General features: G+C 42.7%; 1 protein-coding gene across 1 annotated transcript in view; it reads left to right on the top strand.

The window, feature by feature from the left end:
* ZW10 (zw10 kinetochore protein) overlaps positions 1–26,845 on the top strand; it is a 45,807-nt gene extending 18,962 nt beyond the window's left edge. The window contains exons 7-16 of the mRNA XM_066606917.1: positions 713–904; positions 2,720–2,880; positions 8,578–8,760; positions 12,569–12,792; positions 13,671–13,742; positions 16,431–16,600; positions 17,380–17,510; positions 21,425–21,556; positions 24,715–24,917; positions 26,641–26,845. Coding sequence (XP_066463014.1) covers positions 713–904; positions 2,720–2,880; positions 8,578–8,760; positions 12,569–12,792; positions 13,671–13,742; positions 16,431–16,600; positions 17,380–17,510; positions 21,425–21,556; positions 24,715–24,917; positions 26,641–26,761 — 1,589 coding nt within the window. The 3' untranslated portion in view covers positions 26,762–26,845. The remainder of the gene's footprint in view (positions 1–712; positions 905–2,719; positions 2,881–8,577; positions 8,761–12,568; positions 12,793–13,670; positions 13,743–16,430; positions 16,601–17,379; positions 17,511–21,424; positions 21,557–24,714; positions 24,918–26,640) is intronic.
* Positions 26,846–27,772: the final 927 nt, after the last annotated feature.

Raw genomic sequence — 27,772 nt, 5'->3', positions numbered from 1 at the left:
AGGAAAATGAAAAAAGTTGCATGGAATGTTGCGGTAAGCGTGTCATGCAACTTTTTTTCTTCTAAATGGCTTAACACTCGCTGTGTGGGTAGATGTGTTCTCATGATGGAAGAACCAGTCACCTGTTTACCAAAATTCAGGACCTTTCCTCTGTACGTCGTGTAACAACCTTCTCAAAACTTTGGTTGACTGTTTGACCCTGTGTTACAAACTCTTGAGCGCGATATCTCTCTCACATCAAAGAAACAAACCCACATTGTTCACATGATGTTCGTATGAATCAGCCGTTACAAATTAGGCGAAAAACTGAACAACTTCTTAAAAAAAAAAAAAAAATAATTAATGAAGCCGAACTTCACCTTTCCCAACAATGTCGGCTGGCACCCCGCCTCAGAAGGGTTTCGCAGACATTCACCTAGCGACAGAAGGCTGTACTAGTAACGCACCGCCCGCCAGATGACTTCTATTTCTTTTGGGTACCACTATGGTTGCATAAAATACTTACTTTTTTAGATGCTCTTAGAGTATATGAAACCTGTGTGACAAAGCCACTGTGGCCTCATTGTTAACCTAAGGACTACCTGTCCACATTTTATTGGCCATCCATGCAGAAATGCAGGCTATTTCAAAGGGTTCACTTACTTTTACTTGCCATTGTGTCTTTACCATGAGGTCTGTCTCATGATCTACTATTTTTTTTTTTTGTCCTTAGGTCAGTTACTCCTGAATTACATCCTTAAGCCTCTGGTATCGTACCCAACGCTGCACGTTCTTGTGGAGACCCAGCCTCAAGGAGTCATATTGAGGTTTAACATGGCAAAGAATGACCTGGAGCATCCGCCACCTGCAGAGGTCTTCGTGAAGCTGAAGGCGGTCCTGGAGCTAATACACAGGCATTTACTGGGTCAGGAGAATGTATAAGTGAATTAATAGTATGTGCATTAGGGAGGATTCATCTTCATCTGTCCAATACCTGTCGAGTGTCACGGAGTATAGGATACAAATACAGATAGAAGAGGGTTCTCTTTTTAGGATAGTAGTGCACCCCTTACACCCATGAGAATTGTCATTTTGTTGTTCTGTTGAACTTATTGAGGTACTTGCTAAAATATTGATTAGGACTTACAGAAACAGTCGGGTGTGTTTCTACTTATGTTTACATAGCAAAGCCCACTCTGCTGTTTCCAGAGTGGTTGGCCACCTCTTTGGGTTGGGGACAGTGGGAGCCAAAAGTGGAAAGAAATGCAGTTCCCGCCTCCTGGGTTTTGCACCGATCAGACTTTCATGGCTTATCCTGTGGCTGTGTCATGAAGTGGAATACCCTGTGTCAGAGTGGAATACCCTTTAAGACTCTGTTCACATCCGTATTGTGGATTATAACAGAAACCACAATGTATTGGCAGATCCTTTTGCATGACGGACCTCGCTCACTTACAGTCGGGTCCATATGGTTGTGTGAAGGCGTCCATCACTGTTTTTCTTTAAACATGACAGAATCTGTGATGCAGATGTGAAAGTAGTCTATGGCTCTCCCAACACCTACATTTGTACTTTTGGTTTCCATTGCTTTTTAAAGTCCAAACTAGCCCAGCATGCTGTGTTGTTCTATCCTTTATGGAAACCTAAAAGGTTCTCGATGGATTTATCACGCAGATCATGGTAGGTCACGATATAGGGTCCACTATGAAATAGTGTGAGCACAGTCTTAATCTAGTTTGTATACCAGCCTACCATCTCGTAGGGAGGAAAAGAGACAAGCAAGTTGGATTTAGGCCTTTAGAAAGGACACCAGTACTGTCTTGGGACAAATGCATTTGTCTTCCTTATGATCCATGGGGAGGGTTGGACTAGAGAGCGTCAGCCAATCACAGTCAGCGCTCAATGAACCAATCACAGCCATTCATTGAGCGCTGGCTCTGATTCGCTAAATGTGAGCCAATCACAGCCAGCGCTTCCAGGAGGCGGGGATTTTTCAGTTCCTGGCCAGAAGAGATGAAGAACAGTGCCAGGGACCATGAAGAAGATGCAGCAGGGCCGTGCACAGCACTTCTAAGGTGATGTATACTTTTTTTTTTTTTTTTTTTACCTCTGCTGCTAGGGATTATTTTTAGGGTGGGCTTATATTTTAAGCAACCCCCTCCCCCCCACCTGAAAATACTTGCATGCGGTGCTACAAAGTCACGGTATCACCGCGAGAAACCGCAGCGATATCGCACGGACCAGCGATGCAATATTGTTGCGATTTTTTTTTTTTTTTTTTTTTTTTTTTTTTTTTTTTTTCACGTGTCGATGCCTTGTCACCCGTGTGAACGAGGCCTTAAACTCATACCGTATATTTACGATGGCACGGGATTAAAGCCCAGGATAAAGCGCCATAGATTTACAGCGAATGCTCCTTAACTGGTTAATGGCATAACCCTACCTTGTAATAAAAGTGCTTCCTCAGTACCAACTAAAGCAGTTGGTAGCAGCTACGTCTGCAGTCGGCGTATACGACTACAGTGCAAGTCTACCGGCCGTCTGCAGCGCTCCGAGTCCACCTAGTAGAAGCGACAGGACCCGGAGCAGTTCTGTGCTCTGACTGTTTTAGCTTCGTTCCAGCAATGAGAACGTCTGCCCTGCCTGACACAGACTGACTTGCAGTTACAGAACTTCTCTGATAACCGATAATGTGAATACAGGCATTTCCGTTATCTTGAAACTGCCCTTTTTATTTTAGATGTTCCTGTAGAAAACCAACGAGGGGAAGAAGGAAATCAGGTGGTTCTGGCAGAAGTTCTCGGTAATCTGATGTGGGAGGATATTTCAGAATCCATCATTAAAGACTGCCTGGTCTACTCCATTCCCACCAATAGCAACAAACTTGAGCAATACGAGGAGGTAATGGCTGCACAGCAGTAAATGTGGTCGAATGTACAGTAATTGGACCTGAATTATCACATTCTGGATTATCAGATGGCTGGTTATTGCCATCTGATCTTCTGTTTTTGTGAGGTTCTAAATTATTTTGACGTTTTGCTAGTTTAGGATTCTTTTATATTGTCATGCCAGATGTTTTGATCAGTGGTGGTCCGGGTGCTGAGACCCCCACTAATGGCTAAAGCACTGTGCCTTTTTAGCTGCGGTCAGTCAGTGTTGTATGAATTCTGCGACTTTCTATTCGGCCTGTACATTGCTCTAAAGAGAGCCAGCCATCGAACTGCAGGAAATGAACCCCCTTTAAGCTGTACTTCCTGACCAGAAATGGACTAAACCGTTTTATTTTTATATTTTGTTCTGAGCAGATTTTTCCTTTTTTAAAGGAACTTTCTCATCCGTGTTTTTTGGGGGACCTATATAGAGTTGATCAGCAATGCCATTCTACGCTAAGAAAAGACAGAGTTAATCCCTGCTACTAGCTATAGCACTTCAACAGGCAAGGTGCTAAATCCGTTTTGGCTGATGGCCCATTTACACGGGAGAATTGTTAAAGTTCCCGTGCTCCTGCAGGAATTGGAATGATTGTCCCGTGCATGCAGCGAATGAACGAAATAGTTCAGTCTCTGCATGCAGAAAACGGAATGACGCACCGTTCAGCGTAATCCGTAGACGTTCACTTCTGAACGACTGTCTGTTTAAAATGAATGCAGGCGAGTGGCGGGAGACCTCTATGCTGGTAGCGCTTTTCAGCCATGCCAGCGATTACTCTCTACTGTGTAACACTAGGATAAGTCATTAGTGTTTGTAGGAGGCAGACTTTCCTAATCTGCAGATCTTCTGTCCTTTCTTATTTAAATTGTAATTTTTTCCCCTCCAGCTCTGAATTGGTGTTGATTCAGTGAATCTGATTGGGTGAAACTTGCGGTTGGTGCGCAGCTGGGGGAGCTGGACTTCCTCTTTCCCGCACTGTATCCCTATAGGCCGTCGGCTGCATCCAATCCCACCCCACTTCTGGTCTAGGACCCTTCTTTGCAGCCACCAACCCCTGAGGCATACAGTTAGGTGCTATTAGGTCATTATCTTATCTCTAGCTCAGGACATATGTGCATTACACCTGTACTCTGCAATTATAACAGCCTCATTTCCCTCCTTCCCAAAGAGGAATCAGTGTCGTGCTCTTAGTCTCTATATCTGACCTAATGCCAAAAATTCAAGTATTGTAGGATCCATACGCCCTCTATGAATGCCTGTATAGTGTAGTGATTTAAGAATACGGAGCTCAACATGAGACCACGGCCCTTCCTTACCTAAAGGTAGAAGAATGGCATTGCTGTTAAACTCTATATAGGACATGTCAGCGGTCGGTCCCACTACCTGCATCATATGACCAGTAACTGGATTACTACTAGCCTCTCCACTGAACACTAACCGTCACTTCTCACCTTCATGATCAAGTCGCTGTGATAATGCAAGTCAGACAGTCTGCTTCACCTACAGTTCTGTCTATAATGGGAGATGGAACGTTGTTGCTACTAGTTTCTGGTAGCATGACTATTCACCGGTACAGCTTCAGTTCACTTCATCGTATTCCATGCAGTGTTATTGTATATCACTAGTATCCCTACTTGCATGTAGTCGTTTTTTGGTTTTTTTTGCTCATGGCTACATAGGTGACTGCAATCGGTCAGTCTGTGATTCACTTATATGCTGCTCACACTTCTTAAAAAGCCAGTATCTTCATAACCACGTGCTGGGTCGGAAGTATCGCCAGTTCATGATACCATAAGCTCCTTTGTAACGAATCACCAGACTGCTTCATTTTCCTCCTCCATAAGGGAGTAAGTGCCTTAAGGTTTATTTCTGTACCTTATGTTATTACGTAACTTCTTTGCACATTTGCCTGGTCACTCCCACCTTTTTTTGCAATATGTATCAGATATTGCGGACAATTGCTACTAGCAGGCAAATCCTTTCCTCGTCTATGTAATTGTCGTCAGATCCTGCACACTCTTCCTCTGTCAGTAGCTGTACATCAGGAGGAAGATGCTCTCTGGACAAGGCTTCGAAGATTGGCCGCCTTCGTGCAACATCGAGAAACGTCCTGACCACCCATCCAGTAAGTCCATAGGCCTGGTGAGTGACCGAGCGCTCTTGCTGCATTGCACAGCCTGCATCAGTCAACTAGTGCAACTCCTGCCCTTGAAAGAGTAAGAAGTTTCCTATCATCCTCAGTAACTAAAGGCCTTCATGTTTAGAGAAGTTTGTCACACAAGTACATTCGATGTACTTGTAGCAATTCCTTAGATGTAAGTATTCAGTTGTGCATTACACTTCTCTTTCCTGAGAGGTTCAACAATATCAAGACGCTACGTCCCTCCCTCCCCAGATGTAATACTGGACTTCTTCCTCACAGCAGTGCATTACATGCATCTCATCCCTAAGTATTTAAGCTCAAGGCACCTCATGTGTTTTCTATTGCCTATCCTTGACGCGTGTCTTCAGTACACTTTTTCAAAAAAACAAATGAAAAAAATCACTATATGCAACATAGGTGCCTTGGACATCCAAGCCCCAGACAACCCCATCCATCTTTCAGCACCTCGCTCGCCTTTTCTTGGAGGTATGCTACTGGACGCTACAAGCCGCAGTGAATTGAATCATCCTGACTCTCGTTCTTCCCCAGTATGGTGCTCTCTCCACTGGGACTATTGCTTCTCTAGGGGGATTCCGGTCATTCTCTGCTTCCGCCCGTGACAATTCCCACGAGAGTCCTGACGGGGCATCGTCAGCTCTGTTCTTTGCGGTACTTTTCTGTCCTGATGCCAGACCTTGTTCGTTTTCTGATCCAGCACGTCCTTAGCAGACTGCAACAATGGCCTACCTAGGTATCTGAACAACACCTCGCTATAGCCATATCTGCATTATCCAGCGTGCTGGCTAAATCTCACATTAAATCTCTTCTGGCTTTTTACATACATTACCGAATAGCCAGAGTTGGCCTCAAAACAGCTCTCCTAACCTTCTACATCTAGGAGTCAGCAGCCGGAGAGCCACCATCACCTGTCGAACAAAGTACAATCCTCAGCATGGGTACCACTGTTCTGGAGAAGATGCAGATGGAATCTCTGTTTTCAGCGTTGATTCAGCCATGATCGTGGCTTACTCTTTTTGCTAAGTAGCAAACCAGGAAACGCTCAGTACTTTCCTCTTCTGCCTTTCTCATCTGTTCAGCTCTCTGACGATTTGAATGTCTCTCCCTCTCCCCTTGCAGAAATGTTTTTTTTTTTTTTTTCTCTGCAAACGCGATGGATTGTACCCACTGCCAGCTGGTCTGCACATATCTGTTTTCACTAGGGCGGATTGTTAAAGAATAAGAGCATCTTTTCCACACATTGGACCACCCTACTCCCTTGACGATGGTCATCGTTTTCTGTCATCCTACTGACAGGAAGACCTTCTTGTCCTCGTTACTACTTGTTCTACAGGAAGTATTACTTGGAAACTGCCGATGGACCTGTCGCTTGCGCCCACTGGGAGCGACGGGCTGTCCACATCAGATTTTTCCTTTTTCACGTCATATTTGAACATTCCAAGGTATTCACCGCGGCCGGCCGAGGGCAGAAATTTAGGCCCCAGCTTTTGGACCTACTAGGCCCAGGTTCCCTGTAGTGGTGGTGCTGGTTTCCAGGGGGCCAAGGAGCCAGCGTACATGGGGGCTAGCAGAGGTGCTGACTGCGGGGGCTCTCGCACGCGATCGTGGCTGGCCGACTGCAAAAATCTAGCCTCCAGCTTTTGGGCCTACTTGGCCCAAGTTACCTGCATCCATGCACTGGGTTTTCAGGACCCCCAGGGAGACTTTGGACAGAGCGGGCTGGCAGTGGCGCTACATCACGCTGATGGCACTAAAAAATGTCCCCGGCTTATGAGCCTGGTAGGACACGCCCACATGACGCGAGCACGGCAAATTTAAGAGGGCGGCTATACAGATAAGGAGCAGGCATTGCCTATAATCCCTAGATTTCCCCCTCCCCTGCTTCCTGCTGCCTTTGCCATCTTGCTCCACTCTGCCACACATGCTGTGTGCTACGACAGGCTTGACTGCTGCTGCACAGGAGAAGTGCCTCCGGCACAAGGGATCCAGCAGCTCCAGCTGTGATCCGCCTGCTGCATTGGACGAGTAAGCTCTGCCGGGCAATCTTATACAATACTTGTATTTCTCTATTGGCAATTGTTTCCTTCCCAGAGCATTAACCCTTCAGCCTTATCTTTATGGCCAACACAGCATTAATTGCTATCCGTGATAGAGTTGGCGCTAATTATTGTCTTCTGAGAATAGGCTAGTGTACTGCTCTCGGATGACCCAAGGTCTTGCTGTTGCCCCCCCAATGATGTGGACAAGAAAACAGGATTTTAGATATAACTTACCATAAAATCGCTTTCTCGTCACCTTCATTGGGGGACACGGCACCCACCCAGTTGTGTAGTCCTTGCACTGGTGGTGTTTTTCTTCTAAAGGGATCCTAAATCTGGTCTGCTTTTTATTGGTGGTAGTTATTTTTTCATGTTTGAGTCTGTGTTGATCATCTTCACTTGTTTACTGGTTCTCTACTATTGCTTATATGCAAACTGCTTTAGCTCAGTGCCTGTAGGAAGGGTATAACTAGTAGGAGGGCCTAACGTTCTTTACTTGGTGTCTGCCTCCTAGGCACATGACCTATACCCAGAGTCTTTGTTTCCCCCATCCAGTTTTTTCACTAATGGGGTAAAGGCTTTTCATGGATAAGATGGGAAAACCTGGCACTCTCTTATGACCGCCGGTAGAAATGAGCCAAGCTATGGAAATAGTATAGTGATCTGGGCTATGTTGTTTCTGTAGCTCCCATTCACTTCAGTGAAAGCTATGGAAACCTTGCTAGGCTACAGCTCAGCTCTTTCCTTAGGCTTCAGCTGGGTGGCTGGTAACAAAGGCAGCTGTTTCCCATTTTGGCCATGAAAAGCTGAGATGGGTATACCCCTTTTTAGTCCTAATTAACCCTTTTAAAGGCCGTTGTACTCGTTCATTGAGCTGATTTCTGCAGGATGCAGAAAGCTCTGTTGTCAACACTAGCCAGACTTGGTATTCCCATTCACTTCAGTGGGAACCTTACCTGCAATACTAAGCCTGGCCACTGCAGTGAGAACGGAGCTGTCTGCTTCCTGTAGAAATCAGCTCAGTGATTGGCCCAGTGAACCGCAGACCACCACTGATCTACTATTGATGGATAGCCTATCCTGCAGATAAGCTTATCAGTAGTTTGCAACTGGACAACTCCTTGAAAGGACAAATGTATGCTAGCCTATCATAGGATATACATCGGGATCCCGCAACTCCCAACCATATGGAAAAATGTGGTTGATTTTGTTTTTCAAAATATGCAGCGCAGTATGTTTTCTTCTTTATCTCTCTATCTCTCGGTTTGTGCCTGAGTATTCAAACGCGGTGTGAGTTCAGTCTAAGAATGTATTGTGTTTTTAATGCTTCTGTATCTATCAGCTTTGAACTCTTAATCTGCATAGAAATCACATCTACAAAAACACTCCGTGCTTTGATCCTAGAACTGCAATCTTGTATCGTTTGATTTAAATCGTGACAATGTTTTGTTTTTTTTCCCCATTCAGGTTATAAAAGCGACTGAACACTTTGAAAACTACCTCAAAGAAATGAAGTACCTGAAGGGTGATGCCACGGAGCTTCTTAAATATGCCCGAAATGTTAATGCTCACTTTGCCAGTAAGAAATGCCAGGAAGTAATTGTTACTGCCCGGAACCTGATGACTTCTGAGATACATAATACTATACAGGTGAGGGAAAACCCATTGTCCTACGTACATTCTCCGCAGCCAGACCTTCAGAGCCGTGATAAAGTCTGAAACTCTGTAATCGGCAGAGACTTTAAGAATCTAATCTGTAGCTAAGCTTTAACCCCTTCCCGCTCCAGGGCGTAAGTTTAGGTCCTGGCAGCGGGGTACTTCGGCTGTCAGTCATAACCGGCCTCCCGCTGCAACAACGGGGGTACATCGGAGATGCGCCCACCCCCCGCTGTTAACCCCTTCCCTGCCGCAATCTATATAGATCGCGGCAGGGGAAGGGTTCACAGAGGGAGTACGCTCCCTCTATGAAGTTGCTGGGTTCTCGCGATATAATCGCAGAAAGCCTGGCTGGTTGCCATGGCAACAGGACGCCAGATACCGGTGTCCTGTATTGCCATAGCCTGTGATTGCTGTATAAGCGATCATCAGTGCTGTGCCTTAAGTCCTCCAGAGGGACACAAACAGTGTAAAAAAATTAGAAGAATGTACGAAAAAGAAAAATTTAAAAAAAGTAAAAAAACACTTTTTTTTTTGTGCTTTTTGTCATATTGGTATAAAAAAAAAAAGGTAAAAAAAAAAATCAAAATCCCACATATTTGGATTTGTCGCGTCCATAAGATGTGTACAATAAGTTGCTCCTGCTTTTGACTCTGCAGGGAAAAAAGCATTTAAAAAAGCTAAAAAAAACTAGGGAAAACTTTTTTTTTTAGCGTTTTGCCTCCTTAAAAACGCTATAAAAGTGATTAAAAAAGCCGTATGTCCCCCAAAATGCTACCGCTAAAAACTACAGCTCGTCTCGCAAAAAATAAGCCCTCACAGAGCCTTGTCCATGGAAAAATAAAATTACAGGACTTTGAATGCAACTATTTAGAAAAACATTTCCAAAAAAGGGGTTTTATTGCAGAAAGGTGGAAAAACCTAAAAAAAATTAAGAATTTTGGTATTGTTGCAATTGTACGATCCCACAGAAAAAATGTATTGTGTCATTTATGCTGCGTGATTAACTCTGTAAAATAACAAAACCCAAAATTCTACAGCAGAATTGATGCGTTTTCTCTTATGGTTATCATTAAAAAAAATAAAGTTTTACAATATAGTCTATGTACCCAAAAAATAGCACCATCAAAAACTACAGTTCGCCACCCAAAAAGCAAGCCCTTATACGGCCACATCGCCAGAAAAGTAAAGTTATGACTTTTGAAAAAATGGAGATGAAAATTCGCCAAAAAATCGTTGCGTCCTTATGCCCAAAATAGGCCATGTCCTTAAGGGGTTTAAAAAAAACAAAAAAAAACCTGTTACACAATAGTGGCAGGTCAAAAGTTTTGACCCAAACAAATGGGCAGAAGCCTTCTGTTGAGCACTGCCTGTTCCTGCTCGGAGCAGTCTGCAGGCGCCATAGAAAGTGTATGGAGTCCGCACACCACTTGCAATGGCAGCTGAATGGACGCGGCGCTCAGATGAGCTCTTTTGTTAGTATTTTAGTGACATGTCAGAAGATTTTAAGAAGTTTAGTTACACTTTAATGTTTTGCTCATGCATGTTGTTGATTTTCTTTATGAAGAGTTCCTGTACAATTAGTAGATTAAATACATTAAAGGGAACTTGTCAGTAGGTTCATGCTGCCCAAACTATGGGAAGCCTAAACTAAGGACAGATCTGCATGTGCCCACATGTGCTGATCTGAAACGCAGTGTGGCAAAAGATGGGTAAGTATTTTTTATTTTACATTCCACCTCCCACTGCTATCGATATATAAATCAGAAAACCCCTTTAAATATTGATGGCAATCAATATTTGATGATTATTAGTCATACAGTTGTGGTCGTGCAGCGCTGTCCCATTGAATTGAGTCTCAAATAACGTCTTTAAAGAGGTTTTCCCAAGATAAACTTATTCCCTATCCACAGAAGGTGTCTGACCACCAGATGCCTATTGATAATGAGAATAGGAATCCTATGTTCCCCAATATAAGTGGAGCATGGCTGAGCGTGTGTGCTGCTGCCCCATTCATCTCTATGGCACTGCCAGACATAACCACATGCTGTACTGTGTAATCTCCGGCAGTTCTTTAGAGATGAATAGAGTGGTGGTAAACGTACTTGTCCTCTGCTGCATTTATATGGGGGGCACAGGACCCCCTATTCTCAAGATTTCTGGGGGTCCCAATGGTCGGTACCCCTACTGATCAGACCCTTATATTGGCATAACTCCCTTAACCCCTTGAGTGGCAGGTTTCCTACCACCCTGTCGTGCCCACCAGGGCAGGTTTTTTAAAATGGTCTAATCATTGAATTTCAACTAGTTTTGCAGTTGCGTCTCAAGAGCCATAACTTTTTCATTTTTCCATTGACATGGCCATATAAGGGCTTGTTTTTTGCGGGACAAGTTGTGATTTTTTAAACAGGGGGGAGGAAAAAAAGAAATGGGGAAAAAAGAAAAAAGGGGCCATGTCATTAAGAGGTTAAATAATGAATTATCTTCCTTCTCTGGGTCATTACGACGCACACGGATACCACATGTGTGATTGTATTTTTGATTTTTTACAAAGTAAAGGGAGACAAGTGTTTTTTTTATTTTTTTAATAATTTTTTTACTTTTTTTTTTTTAATTTTTTTCAAATTTTTTATTTTTTTTTGTCCCGTTAGGGGACTTCCACAGGGACCCATCAGGACCCCTGATCACATTCCGGGGGTCCGATGGTGACAGCCCTTTACATGCTGCAGTGACAGCCCTTTACATGCTGCAGTCACATAGACTGCAGCATGTAAAGGGTTAACACAGCAGAGATCGGAGGTTTTCTCTGATCTCTGCTGTAAGAGCTAGTACCTAGCTGTCCTCTGACAGCTAACAACCAGCTCTCCCTGCCACAGAGACCATCGGCTTGCTTCTGACAAGCCGATGGTCTCTATGGCAACCTGTAAACAAAGCAGGACATTGCCGACATGTCGGCAATATCTTCTGCTGGTTTTTCAAAGCCCTTGCTTTGTTCTCTGTGGGTCTGTGCAGGCAGAGCACACTGTCACAGCTTGTGGCATTGTGCTCTGCAGCTCCCATAGTGATACATAGCCCGGAAATCTTCCGGGCTATGTTGCTATGAGCAGTGGAGCTCGTCACGGAACTTTTCCGGGCGTGCCACTCAAGGGGTTAAGGAAAAATCTGGTTCATAGTGGAAACAAGGATACATTAATACTGTCTACTTCCGTTTTATTTGTGTGAATGGTTACATAACCTGTATAAGGGCTCCTGTCCATGGGGGTAGCGATATCCCGTGGCAGATCTCTGCCGCAGGAGCCGCCGCCGGGGAGAGCTGATGGCTCTTCGTGCTAAGCTTATCTGACAGATGGGCTCAAAGCGGAAAATCGTGGCAATTCGCAGCACACTGTGATTTTTTTAAATCCCGCAAGCGGAAAATCGCTATGATCCTCCGCTCATGGACAGTGGAGCTGCGCTTTCCATAGTAAGTCTCTGGAAAGCGTTCACTGCATTCCCCATGGCCGGATTATGGCTGTAGGGAACGCAGTGAACATTCGCCCGTGGACAGAAGGCCTAAGGGGTACGTCACACTATAGAGACGAGCGCCAGAAGAAAAAAAAACTGTCAAAGGATAGAATCGGCGAGGCTTGCTACGTAGTTTTCGGGGTGATGTGTTGTATTAAAAGAGCTGGAATACCTTTTCCTTACTCTACGAGGAATATGTTAACGCACTGATCAGACCAACCTCCATCTCTTTGATGGAGTAGGGGCTGCTTCATGTACCTCCAGCCTTATAATTGTGGGACCACATGCTTTATCCTAGATCACTCCTGACTCTAAAGTGACTGTACCGAAACTCCAAAGCCCTGGGGGAGCGAGGGTAAAGCAGAAGAGTCCTTCACATGAAGCTCCAGCGTTGGAGAATGAAGTGAAGTTAAGCCAGCACACGTTCTCGCTGCCCACCTGTAGGATCAGCGAGTCTGTGCAGAAGCTGATGGAGCTTGCCTACCAGACCCTCTCAGAGGCTACCACAAGCAGTAAGCCATGGTAAGTTTGAATTGTAGCATCCAAAATCAATGCTTCAACACTAGGATTACATATGGGGTCTGTTTGACCCTACGCACTGACATTATTTTACATGTCATTTTTTTTCTGTTGCTCTTACTAGCTTGAGATTTTTAGTTATTCCCTCTGTTAAGTGCAAAAATTAACTTTTAATAAATGTGAAGGGGGATGAATATTATTTAGCTGCTGCTCTGTAGTTATAGCGAATTTATTAGAGACCCCCATCTAGTAGCATGTTGGACCTTCTTTGTCCTTTAGAATGGTGACAATGCACCGTGGCATAGATTCCACTAGGTGGTGTAATCCTCCTGCTGGAATATTGGCTCATGTGGGGACAGTACTGCTTCTTGTAGTTGCCGCAGATTAGATGGAGGCACTGATGTGTTCTGGACAGCTGACAGGAAGGGGTCATCAACTGCTATTTTTGCCGTATTTGGGCCCTCCCATCAGCACGGTGCAACAGAAACCTGGATTCATCTGACCGCGCAATGCCGTCTTCCTGCTCAGTGATACAATTTTTGTGCTCTTTTTGTCTATCGGGTCTTCCATTTTTATTTCGCAGACAGTAATGACCAATTTGTAGGAAAAATGAGGCAGTGACCTACTATACATTGCATTGACAGATAGTGTGTTGTCAGTTATATTTCATTCATGGTTTGGTTGTAGTTCCATACAATATCATCTGGCAGAATTTGCAATAAGAGTCCGTAACGGATCCATGAAGAAGTGGTAGCTCTAGGTTTAGCCGTGCCAGATTGTAGGTGAATCGTAGTCATTTCTAACTTGCTCCTTTTCTGTACGGTTTCTTTCTCTGCATGTTGTAACTTGTGTTTTTTGTCGTTGCTTCCTCTTCTATGCAGTGCCATCCAGCTATTCTACACCGTCAGAAACATTTTCCATCTTTTCTACGATGTCGTCCCAACATATCACAAGTGAGTGATCTCCTCATAAACCTCCATTATTCTTATAGGCGTTGCTCTTGTGTGGTCATCTGCAGGTATAGATTCCTGCTTTATACTTTTAAAAAAGGTTGTCCAAGTTTTCTTCCTATTGATGACTAGAGATGAGCGAGCGTACTCGTATAAGCACTACTCGCTCGAGTAATGTGCTTTATCCGAGTATCGCTGTGCTCGGGTCTGAAGATTCGGGTGCCGCTGCGGCTGACAGGTGAGTCGCAGCGGGGAGCAGGGGAGAGCGGGCGGGAGAGAAGGAGAGAAAGATCTTACCTCCGTTCCTCCCCGCTCTCCCCTGCAGCTCCCCGCTCCGTGCCGGCACCCGAATCTTCAGGGACGAGCACAGCGATACTCGGATAAAGCAAATTACTCGAGCGAGTAGTGCTTTTCCGAGAACGCTCGCTCATCTCTATTGATGACCTATCCTTAGGACAGGTCATCAATAGATTGGCGGGGGACTTTTTTTTTTTTTTTTTTTTGGCGTTACCTCGACTCCAAGAAAAAAAATTGTATAGAAGTTGTATGTACTTTAGAAATGCAGCAAAAGAAAATAGATTGTCCCGTAAACAAAAACGAGCCCTCACACAACTATTTTGAGCAGAAAAATAAGGTTCTGGGCTCATGTCCACGGCTTTTTTTTCTCTGTGTATTATGTATGTGATGCACGGCCGTGTAATATGCAGTGAGTGGAGTCAATGAATTCAATGGACTTTTATTGATCCATGCAGATAAGCATGTAGACTCTGCATATGAGTGCGCACGCGAACTCGCAGCATGCTCCATTTTCCTGTGTACCACGCAGCGTGAGCCCTATACATTTGTATAGATAGCATTTCCATACATTGTGTATGGGCAGTGTTTTCCTCTACAACCACTCTATGGAGAGAAAAAAAAGCTACACTGCACATGACCGCGTGCATGTAGGTCTCTCCTGGCAGAGCGGGTATTTAAAAACATCGGTAATATGTTGCGCGAAGACCTGCCTCGTTTTACCAAAACAGCTGTGGACAATGAGGCCTATGGCTGTTGGAACATGGAGGGAGAAAATAGAAGAGAGACTGTATGTAAATTAATTTGGTATCGTAGTAATCGTACCGGTCCATTGAAAAAATTATTTTTTTCGGTACTGTATATTCTGTTAAAACAACCCTCCCTTCTAAAGTTGGCAGAATTGCGGGGTTTTGGTTTTTTTTTTTTCCTCTTTTGCTCCACTTAACCATTATTTTTAAAAGTGTGTTTTTTGTTTTTTTTTTCCCAATATGGTACATTAAGGACTAATGCCCCTGGACGCTTTTATACCGCATTCCCCTGCTGTGTAAATCTGGGGCTATTATGTTCTATTGAACTTAATAGCTCAGTCCTCACATGCAGGATTCTGCCGCGGATTTACGCTGCAGGAAAAAAAATAGCGTCATGTTCTATTTTACTGCGTTTTTCTGCGGCGAGAGGTCTCTATTAATATAGTATTAATGGAGACCACAGTAAAAAGCGCGTTTTTCCGTGATCGCCAGTGGGGACTTTTTTGTTTATCCCTGTGGGATTCCCGCGGAATAAAACTGCGAGCGTATCCCGCTCTGTCCGTGAGCATGAGCCCTCAATGTTTCCTTTTGAAAAATATAACTTGCCCTGCAAAAAAGAAAATAAAGCCCTTAGAAAGCCACGACAAGCAGAAACCAAAAGGGGGGGGGGGGGGGGGAAAGGGCCAGATCCCTATGGGATTAAGGGCTTACCCTAGGGTAGGTAATCAATAGTAGATTAGCAGAGGTTTGTTGACAGAGGACCCCCTCCCCCGCCAATTAGCTATACTCTTGGCTAGTGTGCTTCTGCACTAAACAGATTTCTACAGGAAGCGGGCAGCTCTGTTCCTGCTGCAGTGACCTGACTTGGAAATGCAGGCCACGTTCCTATTGAAGTGAATGAGAGCTTGGCCTGCAATACCAAGCTATGCCACTGCAGTGGGAACAGAGCTGTTTGTGCACTGAGCTGATTTCTCAAGGAAGCAAACTCGCGGGCCTGGCCAATAGCTGATTGGTGGGAGTTCATCTCCCAGGACCCCTGCCGATCTATTATTGATGACCCATGCGGAGGAAAGGCCGTCAGTCGTTCACAACTGGACAACCCCTTTAAGTTGGGTTTTTACAGAATCTGATTTTATATGGAGGTTTAAAAGTCACAATAAAGAGGTTCCCTATTACTGCTGCATATGAAGCAGAAAGCCCTATAGAATTGTAATACATGAATACATGCTCCCAATCCAGTGAGTACATGTTCTATCCGTGTTCACTATACAGTGCGTGACAGCTTTGTGCATGAACCTGTATCATTCTGGTTATTACAGTCCTGCTAGGAGAAGGTGAATCTAATTAGTTCTTCTCCAGCATTAATAGTTCAGCTATGTTTCCCACTTGGCTTTGATTGTTAACCACTAATTAGAGCACATTGTCTAAGCTGGTCCTCCAGGAGGACCGTTTAGCTTTGGGACGTTCAGATTAATATTGAAGATGTGACGGGTTGTAGGCGTTGTCAGCCGCAGAAGATGCCCACGAGAAGAGATCACAAGTGTATGAACGGAGCTGGTTTTTGTCATTTGTTAAACGATACAGTAATGTTTTGTGCTCGTTCCCCTTTCCCATCTCTACCAGTGATGACAGTCGTGTTTCTTTACAGAGAGAACCTACAGAAACTTCCTCAGCTCTCCGCCATCCACCATAACAACTGTATGTACATCGCGCACCACCTCATAACCCTCGGGCACCAGTTCCGCTACCGTCTTCCGACCCCACTCAGTGATGGAGCCGCCACCTTTGTGGACATGGTCCCTGGATTCAGACGACTAGGTATTAAGAACAATGAGACTGTTGGATGAAGTCTTTATCTTGAAGTATGTCTCTGAACACACATTGTCCATCAGCACGTCTTCTAGCGTTTACCAATATTACGACACTGCTTCCACTAATACATTGTCCGATATTTTCTCCCTAATGTGGACAACTTGGTCTTTAACGATTTCCTGACTCCCATACGGCTATATGCGTCCTATTTGCATATACCCCGTGCAGTTAGAATGCCTATAGGCGTCCACGGCACGTGCTGTGGGTACAGCAGGCTCGGAAACTAAGCCCATTCCATGCATGAGTATCGGCTGTCTTTGATTGCTGCTGTCAATGTGGCAGCATTTAATTGTCCGAATCGATCTGGATTTAAATGCCATGAATGGCCTTACCGCAATAGGATCGCAGGGGTCCTGATCGGGTGTCATTGCAGCCTGAGGCCTTCTGTGGTGCCCTAGAGCTGCCATGATTGCTTACTTATTAAGACATGCTTGTGGCATGTCTTTCATAGGAATCCTGCATTGCACTGTATAGGTGACCAAGTGATCAAAAGTTCAAGTCCCCTATGTGGATTAATTAAAAAGTCTTTATTTGACTTTTTTTTTCTAACCACTAATAATAATAAAAACAGATAAGTTTAAAAAACCCTTTTCCCATTTATTGCATCCTTCCCTTCAGATTTGCAGCTAAAATGATTGTATTGTACAAAGGACTCTGTATACATATCTCTGATGTTTCACAAGAGCCTCCTGAAATATCTTTATGTTGTCCGCACTATTTCAAAGGCACAGAGGCCTTCCTGGCACAAATGCGGCTGCAGAAAGGGGAACTTCTCGACAGGCTATCAAACGCAAGGTCCTTCATTAACATGGAAGACGAAGACAATTACACAGCTGGACACAAAGCAATACGGCAGGTATGGAAGATGCACTTTTTTTTTTTTTTCTTAAGAGATTTTGTATTTTACTCCTTCTCAACCCACGTCCTATTTGTATGTAGGTATTTGTAGAGGAAAATACGGAAAAAGCTCTAGAGCTCAGCTTGCTATTTACACAGTGGATGCCAGCTATGTTACACAGCTTGATGCCCATCTGCAATAGCTTGGATCAGAATCAACTCAAATGTTGGCTTTTTAACACCTTAGATGCTATCATCTATAGTGATCGTGGCATCCACGTGGTTAGAGGCAGGGAGCACCCTCTGTAATCCAATTTCACCGCCGAGGGCACAATCGCTGGGTGCCAAGAGGCTCTCATGGTAGTCGGTGACCTAACAATATACAAAATAATTTGGACAGCGCTCCACAGTATTGGATATATCTAACTTTTTCCAATGGTATGAAAAAAATTAAAGGGACTTACCCGGTGTCTAGTGGGGTTCCATATAGGGAACACTCCACTAGCACCCTGAAGTCCTGGTTTGCTTTTCGGTTTAGTGGGAAACCTTTTGAAGTCAATCTGTATCCTGTCTAATTAGGCGAGCCTCTGAGAGGTATAAGCTGACTGCTCACCAAGTGGCATAAAATCAAAGTATTCCAAAATGAAAAAATAAAACCATTCTCTGCGCTCGTTGGACAGGCTCACACAAGGTCACCCCCAATGAATCAAGTAAATCTGTTTTATTCCAATGCAAAGATTGATATACTGATACAAGAGGGGCGGGCACATAAACCACCTATCCCCCAACATGCAGACAGCCAGAATGCTAAATGGAGGAGCAACATGCATGTGAAGGCACTGTTGCCCTCTGAGATTTATTTAATTCATTTGTTGTGACCTTGCATAAGCCTGTCCAACAAGCACAGAGAACTTTTTTATTTTCTCACTTTGGGACACCTAAAAATGGCTCCTAACTATTGCAATGTACTATATAGGCAATGGCATGTTTAAGCCTCCCCCTAGTGGGCTACAATAGAAATGTAAAAAAAAAAACTTTAGATTTCTTTTTTTTCTTTTTACAGTTAAAAATTTCACTAAAGTTGAAATGCCCCTTTCTCCCAATTTTTGCATAAAACAAAATATAAGCTTTAAAAACCTAATTAATGTCACCTCCTCCGTGTAAGTCTGAACTAGTAAAAATCATATATCGGTATTGCACATATTAAAGGTTGTGATTTGGAGTTGAAATACATAGTACTGTGCACTGATACAAAAGTGTTTTATATTTAAAAAAAAATAAAGTTATTTCTTGTCTGTGGGCATCCAACAAGCAGTGGAAGCTGTCTTTTTCGATTCATTGCTTCTCCTATTAAAATATCATGTTGTTCTGCTTGGTGAACACTAAGAAAAACATAGAATTGTGGGGATTTTTATGTTTACTTTTTTCTTTTTTGAGGTAATCAAAGTTTTATGTACCCCGATGGTGCCATTAAAAATTACAGTTCAATCTGTAAATAAAAAGTGCTTACAAAGCTCTATTGAAAGAAAAAGATTATGGAGCTAGAAATGTGACCAAAGGCAGTTTATTAAGGGGGGGAAAGTTACTGCTAGTTAGGGCAGGCCCTTTTTTTTTTAAACAGAACAAATGGCGCTGCAAACTACATTATTTGTTCTGTAAGATGGAAATATAACAGAATGGAAGTAAGCAAAACGCATTTAATTTTTTTGAGATCAATGGATTAAAAAACAAACATTTAATTCTACTTTATACAGTTTTTGGAACTGAAAAATAGAATTAGACTTAAAGCTATAACGCACACATGAAAAAACGCTTGTATATAAAAAAAGTGTATGTTAAAAAAAAAAAAAAAAAAAAAAAAAGAGCAAAATCTATATAATTTTGGTGTTGCTATAATCTTACTGATCTGCAGAATAGTTGGTGTAATTTCTTGTCCGTATCATTGGGGGACACAGCTGAAGGCCATCGGTATAGCTAATGCTAATAGGAGGTGAACACAAAGCAGAAAAAGTGGTAGCTCTTCCTACTAGCTATAGGTCTCCTGCAGGCACCAATTTAATCAATTTTAGCTTAGTGTCCCTGGGAGGCAGACCTGGTTCTCAACTATCTTCCAAGTACCTTTTCGAATTTGGGGAATACAGCAAGGCAGAACTGTTCATCCATATACCAGGAGTAGACAACTGGATTGCTTACTTCCTCAGCAGAAAGACAGTCGATCTGGGGATTGGGAGCTGCATCCCGTAGTCTTTCTAGCACTCTGTTGAAGGTAGAACCAACCAGGCATCAAGATCATGGAGTTCAAAATAAATCTCAAGGTACCAATCTTTGTGGCCAAGTCTCAGGATCCTCGAGCTCTAGTAGTAGATGCACTAGTAATTCCTTGGACAAAATTCCGGTTCCTGTATTCCCCCACCTCTTTCCACAAATTCCTCAACTTTTCAAGAAAGTCAAGATGGAAGGTGTCTCAGTAATTCTCGTACCAGATTGGCCTTCTCAGGCTTAGTATGCCGGTTTTTTATTGCTGCTTATCGACTCTTTACGTGGCACCTCCCTATTTAAGAAGATCATCTTTTATAGGGACCCCTCTTTCATGTGAATTTGTCCACACTTCATTTAATGGCATGGCAATTAAAGCCGTAGTCTTGAGAGTCCGATTTATGGAACCTGTCAATAAAACCATGATGAAGGCTAGAAAGCCTTCCTCATCTCTGGTTTACCATTGCGTTTGGAAAAGTTTTTTTTTTCTGTGTTGCAAACAACGCCATTTTCACCCTGTATGTTTTCTTATTTATAACGCCTCCTGTTCATTCTGCAGGAAAGTCTGAATATAGGCTTGAGCCGTGCTTACTTAAGAATATAAGTATCTGCTCTATCCATACTTCTTCAACGCCCACTGGCCTCAGTGTCAGCCATATGTACATTCTTACAAGGGGTCGCTCATGCTGCCCCTCCATTTCAATCTCCTGTTCCACCATGGGACCTTAGTCTTGCACTGGATATGCTAGTCTCATCCATTTGAGCCGTTGAGAGAGGATCCAGCTCACCTGTTGACCAGGAAAGTGGCTTCTTGGCAGCGGTCACTTCCATCATTTCTGAGCTTGCGGCATTGCCAACTAAATTGCCGTTCACGGTCTTGCATCAAGACAAGGTGGCCCTACGTCTGGTTTCCTCTTTTCTACCTAAGGTGGTATTGACATTCCATTGTTCCTTAATTTTTCCCCTTCGCAATTCACCCCAGAAAAAGAGCTTTTCACAAACTAGATCTTATGAGAGCCCTGCTTACCTTTCTCAGATGTCCTTTTTCAGATGCTTTTGACTCTGTGATTTGTGAGTTTTACAGACTGCTATAAACCGACTGCATGAGTCCTTCACTTTTTCCGCCCCCAAAGGGGCAGCTCTGGAACATCAAACGGTCTTCAGCTGGATGCCCCAATGATACAGACGAAAAAACAAGATTTTTGTACTTATTATAAAATCTTTCTTGTCTCGTTCATTGCGGGGCACAACACCCACCCATGCTGTATTAGTACTTTCACATATATTTCTCCTTGTTGGAGTATTCATTGTCCAGTTGCACATAGTGCTACGCTGCATTACAGATTAAAAAACTAATTTTTTTTTCATGTTCTATTTACTGTTTTCATATCCTACTTGGCTGCCCCCTACTGCTGGCATACAAACTGATTAGCTTGGTGTCTGCAGGAGGAACATAGCTAGTAGGAGGAGCTAACACTATTTCTGCTTAGTGTCTGCCTGCTAGTGGCAGCAGCCATACGCATGGTCTTCACCTGTGCCTTTCAATAGACAATGTGTTTTTTTTTTTTTTTGTTTGTTTTTTTAAGTTTTAATGAATCTTAAATGCTATAAGAAATTAAACCCTGATAATTTAATTATGATGAGATCTGTATAATTTTGTAATGTTTATTTTTTTAGGTTATTCACCAACTGAGTCGCTTGGGTAAAGTGTGGCAGGACGTACTGCCTGTGGGCATTTACTGCAAAGCCATGGGAACGTTATTAAACACCGCCATTACGGAAATGATTAACAAAATAACTGCACTGGAGGTATGACAAACATGGCTATTCAAATACTGGGCTCTGACTAAAACACCTGTCCGTATACCCAATAAGATGTCAATGAGGGGGAAAGTACCCAGCTTGAGACCTCCCTATATGAGGGAGAATGGAGAGCTGCTCTGTAAGACAGGCTCCCCCTTCTGGTGGACTCTAACATCAATATATTCTGTAGTCAGATTTTAAATGTTATCGCGCTATTCTACATTTCACCTGCAGCGGTTAATCAGCTGTTTGCTGGGGTGGAGGGAGGGGGGGGGGATGAGCCAGATCACTGGTGAACAGCTAATTGTAGCAGGGAAAGTTTCTGATAACACTGCTTCTTATTGCTGTATACAGATATTTATGTTTTTCAGTGGCTTCAAGTAGAAATCCAACAGGCCACTCTCACACACGAGCAAATATGGTGAAAGCTTTTACTGACAGACTCACTCGCCACTAATTCTCTGACTTTCCGGTGTCGTACAAACATGAAATTTGGCAGGAACATTCTTTAGGTCCTAAATAGGTAAAGTAAAGGGGTCACAAATCTAATTATATAGCAGTGTTAGAATATCAGTTACATTAGATAAAGTATAGAGTGTGACATGTGCAAAAGCGAAAAATAAAGACTAAAAAAAAGAAATGCTACAGCAATTAAAATATATCAATGAAAAAGGCATTAATGAATAAAAAGAAATGAATGCATCTATTGAAGGAAGAAATACAGCAATTAAGAAATATTTCACATGGTTCAAATAAAATATTGGAATGAATAGGCCATTTTTTTAATCATAACATAAATTCATTTATCTATAAATTAGTATAGGAAACTCATTAGGGGCTCATAAGACTGATTCAGGAAAAATAAAATAGAGCATGGTGTGAGAAAAAACGTAGGTAGCCAATATAAAGCAGCACAAAGGGAGCCATAGATTTAAAGAGCTTTTATAAAAAAAGAACCAGTCAATCTCTTATCAAAACAAGCAATAGAATAATATAAGAAAAGGCTAGTCAGTCGGTGGAAGAGAGAATGCTATAACCATTAAGTGCTCAGAGGGGATTTTTTTCGCAAGTTTCATAATGGCTTTTATCAGGAGGTAAAGCACTAAGTGCACTAATGTGTGAGCTGTAAGTACGGCTCTTCCTGTGTGAGAGAAAATGGGCTACTGAAAGTCATATTTGAAGTTGAAAATGGCGCCGAGACACTGAGGATCCTCCATCGTGGGAGGGATGGTGTGTGTGAGGTCACCGGAAATTACATTTTATTGCGTTCCACCTGTAATGGTGCGTTCCAAAGGCAAGAAATTGCCAGAAAAACTGGAGATGTGCATTGGATCTAGCTGTATGAGTGCTTGTTTTTTGGCATGATCATTCTTTAGGTTCTAAATGGGAAAAGTAAATGGGTCACAACTCAATTATTCAATGCTAATTGCAAGAGTAAGTTCACCCCTATGTAATGCAACTTCAAGCTGTTGTACAAGTGTGAAATTTGGCGCGAGCATTCACTATGTCCTAAGTGAGGAGAGTGGGAGGGGTAGCACATTCTGCAGAGTGACATCCATACATGCAGCCTGAAGAGAATGTAACACTCCTCTGTGTATACATATTTTTTTCCTCAGTTCCTCCGAAGTAACTTTGACTTCATAAAGTTTTTCGTGCGAACAGATAAACACCATATCAGCTAGTGAAAAATGCGCTGCACTAAGCTTCCATGTATTTCAATAGATCCGCTCACACTGGCAGTTTTGTGCTACGTATTTTACGTATTTATCACACGCATGTCCAATTTTTGGCGTTTCAGCGCATATTTCACGTATACATCACCCATTGAAATAAATAAGGTGTGTGTGTGTTTTTTTTTTTTGTTTTTTTTTAAATTTATTTAAAGGTAGTAAATACGCAATTGCATGCATAATATATCATTTTTTGCACATACGGCCATGCCACCATGAGAGGAAAAACCAGTTGTGACATTGGCTTGCTTGTCTGCATTTTTACTGCGCAAAAACACACACACGTTTTTACATACTGCATGTATAAAAAGTCTGGTGGTCGTAACTAAAATCCATTCACTGTTAATTACCTACAGCTTTAGGTAGGAGAACAGCATCACTATATTACTCACTTATCCCTAAGGGTCCTTTTTAGAACGAGCGAGTGACGTCACCGCTAGCTCGTTCGCTCTTGTGCAGATACACCGTTGGCTCATACAGCGAATGTGAAAGACTGAACCATTTCTCATTTGAACAAGTGAATGAGCATCACTGAACAAGCGCTGCTTCAACTGAACAATAAGTGACCGAGCCAACGATTATTTTTATGCCTGCATATAATGAACGGTGAACTAGAAGTGAATGATTATCATTCGTCATTGTCTTGCGTTTAGGCTGAATGATTATCGTTCACTTTCGCTCATTTGAACATATTTTTGAACATTAATTTTTCTGTCTAAAAGCGCCTTTACTCTCTGACTAGAAACATGCATGCTCAGTGGATGCAAACCTGTATTTTTATGGAAAGATATGGGTCAGCAATCTAACGGTAATGGTTAGGGACAAAGGAATCAGAGTCCTATTAGGGTTTGTGCTTAGTCTTTTTGTGCTCCATATTTTTCAGCGTGTGTACATGAAGATTATTCTGGCCTATATCTGGCGATTACATAACTTGTATGCTGTATTTATTACCAGTTTTCCCCTTTGCAGACTCCATGTCTACTTCTCTGTCTTCCCTGAGCTGATGGGTGTAGACTAGCTGCAATAACTGTTTCTTTACACTGCACAGATAGTAGAGCAGGATCTCTACTACTAGCTTTCTGTAGCACATCCCCATAAGTAACAGCATCGTAGAGGACATTATACACTATCATAGATGTGATTTCAATGTCTGCGACACAGTAAATACTCACTGAGCTGCAGCAATATCTGTAGGAGTCTCTTCTGCTTTGCTATCCCTCTCCTTTTAAGATCCCTTCTCCCCCTATTTTCTGTTACTAGAGACAGATTTCACGTGACAGCAATCAGTGGACAGCAAGTTAGAAGGGAGATCCTTAGTGGCCAGCACTTTTAGATGATTTTTTTTTCTTCCAGCACAACAGTGTCTGATTATTCTTAATAGTACCGTAATCCCTTCAAAAATATTTATGTCCGGCTACTCTTTATTTTTGATAGGACATTTCCACTGAAGATGGAGAGCGACTATATACACTATGCAGGACAATGATTGAAGAAGGACCTCTTGTCTTCACTCCTCTTCCTGAAGAAGGCAAAAACAAGAAGTTTCAAGAAGAGGTGCCTATTTATGTGCAGAAGTGGATGAAATTCAAAGAACTCATGATCATCCTGCAAGCAAATCTACAGGAGATAGTTGACCGGTGGGTGTTCAGACACATTGGCTGTGCCCAGTTTTAGTTTAATTCTTCTCCTCAGACAACTGCTTTAATATGTGATATAGCATAAGTACATTTAGCAGGAATATCTACAGGATTTGTCATATGATAGGTGAGGATCCCAATCGGTTGGGAAACTGGGGGTCCTGATGACCCCTGATCCACCTGTGAGGCTCACTTGTTTCTGTAATCCCATAGACTTGAATGGAGAGAACTACAAACATACCCAATTCCCCATTCAGTGTTGCATGAAGGCTGTCTCTACTTATCAGGCATTTCTTATCTATCAAAAGAAATCTGCCCTCGTGTGTTTTGTATTATGTAACTACATGCTATGCCTTACTTATAACATAGTAACATAGTATGTAAGGCTGAATGAAGACAATGTCCATCTAGTCCAGCCTGTCTATCCTCCTGTGTTGATCCAGAGGAAGGCAAAAAAACCCAAGGGCAGAAGGCAATTAGCCCTTCTGGGGAAAAAATTCCTTCCCGACTCCCTAATGGCAATCAGACTGTTCCCTGGATCAACCCCTAATAGTTCCTGCCTGCCTGTATACCCGGATTGACAATTAACATAAGACTTGTATCCTATAATGTCCTTCACCATAGCATCTACAGGGTGGGCCATGGAATAGCAGCCCAGCAGCACACTCTTGTGAAAGCTATCTAAAAGAAAATCGTTTTTGCCCATAGCAACCAATCAAGGCACTGCTTTCATTCCTTTTATTGCTGAGGTAAAATGAAAGCTGCGCTGTGATTGGTTGCTACAGGCAGCAATGTTTTTTTTGTTGGGACCACTTTCATAAGAGTGTGGTGCTGGGCTAACGTTCCATGGCCCACCCTGTACAACATTCTTCATTAGAATGTTGCTTGTTGGGAAATATTTAAAATAGATGTCCAAAGAATAAAAAAACTTTAATTCTTTTTTATTAGTGTGACCAATCCTGTGGAAATATTATAAATGTCTTAAATGAGAAAACTACTTCAGGGTACTTCACCAAAATCCGATACATTTCCACAACTATACTTGGTGCACCTTCTATTGAAAGGGTTAAATTCGCTGCAGATCTTCACCACAATCTGCAACAATGGTGTGGATTTTAATGCAGTTTTTGATGTGGAAATTGTATGGATTTTCTGCTTTGGAAAATCTACACTAATTTTCGCTACTTGGTGTTAACCTACCCTTGGGAAACATCTACATGGGGCGGAATTGCTGCAGAAGACTGGAGTTGGTAAGTGATGAGATTTTACAACTCAGTCGCAATCTGTGGAAAATTTTCTGCACCAATCTTGACCTGCGAAGGGGAATGTGATCAGATTTGTTAAGCTTTTTGTCGCTTGACTTCAGTTGAGAATAAAAAAAAAATCTTTTTTTTTTTTTTGCTTTTTCTCAGATTATGCAAGGAAATCTGTAGAGGAGAAACCATACCAAAATCTGCTTTAGTTTGGCTTTTCCTGCGGGTTGTTTGCAGGTTTGCTATGGAAACTGCAACAAATCCGACCCGCACAGGCTTGCTTTTTAAAGGGAAGGGGTGGAGTGTCTCATGTGGACAACTTCAAGAGATGGAAGAGCTGATTGCTCATAACCCCGGCAGTGTCTTCACTGTGGCTCATAGATGGGGATCCTGAGCTGAACACCCCTTCTCTGTATTCTATTCTTGACCAACTTTCTTTTCCTCACACTGTGCCCTGTTTTGCTTTCCAGGTGGGCGGATGGTAAAGGACCCCTGGCGACAGAGTTCTCCACTAATGAAGTGAAGAGTTTGATTAGAGCTTTATTTCAGAACACGGAGAGGAGAGCAGCAGCTCTGGCCAAGATTAAATAACCTTCTGATAATTGTATGCTGTCTGTAATATTCTGTACATATCTCTTTAAGAACATTAGTAAATTGCTTCTTAAGAACTTTGAACTTTTGGAGTTATTTTAGTAAAACTGTTTATTATAAGAAGTGACCACACACAACCTTCAGAATGTAGTGCACGAGTAGCCACTTTATTAGAGGCCCTATCTAGAAGTGCGTCGCACCTCCGTTGGCCTTTAGAACGGAAGATTGTCATGCCATAGATTCCACTAAGTGTTGAAATCCTCCTACGGGAATATTGGACAGGAGAGGTGCTTGTAGTTGCTGCACATTAGATGGCTATAATGACATGCTCTTGAATAGCTGACAGGAAGGATTAATCATTTCATGCTGCTTCTGCTAAATTGTGACCCTTCATCAGCATGATGCAACAGAAATCTGGCTACATCTAACCAGACAATGGTTTCCCACTGCTCCAATTTCTGCACTCTTTTTGTCCACTGGAGTTTCGCCTTTCTGTTTCTCATAGACAGCGACAGCACTGGAGATGATCGTCTACAGCTATAGCCCATCCATGCTAAGGAACGACAAGATGTACATCAGACATGTTGGAGCACCAGAATTGTAGTCAGTTGCAGTTTTTTCTAATTTGCTTGACTCTGCACAGCCTATTCAATAGAATGATTCTTGGCATACTCCTCCGACGCCTTTCATCTGTCCAAAGGATCTTGTTTCCCTGGCTGTTTTTCCTCTATCACACTATGGTATACTCTCCATACTATGCCAACCTTGTAGGGATTTTTGGGGCAAGTGTATTAAATCCTGGCCCCGGCTAGTCTAGCACTAATGATCGGAGTTCGTTGGCAGTCGCTCAGATCCCTGGATTCAAATATATAGAATCACACTGGAGAACCTCTAATTCTGTTGTAATCTATAATCCTGAAAGTTGGTGAATTGATTCCCTCACCAATAATTGGATTACAGCGTTTTAGGGCTGCAATTACAGGAAACTGCTTATGGAGGAGCGGATATAAA

The sequence above is a fragment of the Eleutherodactylus coqui genome, chromosome 6 (genome assembly GCF_035609145.1).
Source record: "Eleutherodactylus coqui strain aEleCoq1 chromosome 6, aEleCoq1.hap1, whole genome shotgun sequence".
Lineage (NCBI taxonomy): Eukaryota > Metazoa > Chordata > Amphibia > Anura > Eleutherodactylidae > Eleutherodactylus > Eleutherodactylus coqui.
The sequence above is the reverse complement of the archived record's forward strand: the minus strand, read 5'-3'. Positions and strand labels throughout refer to the sequence as shown.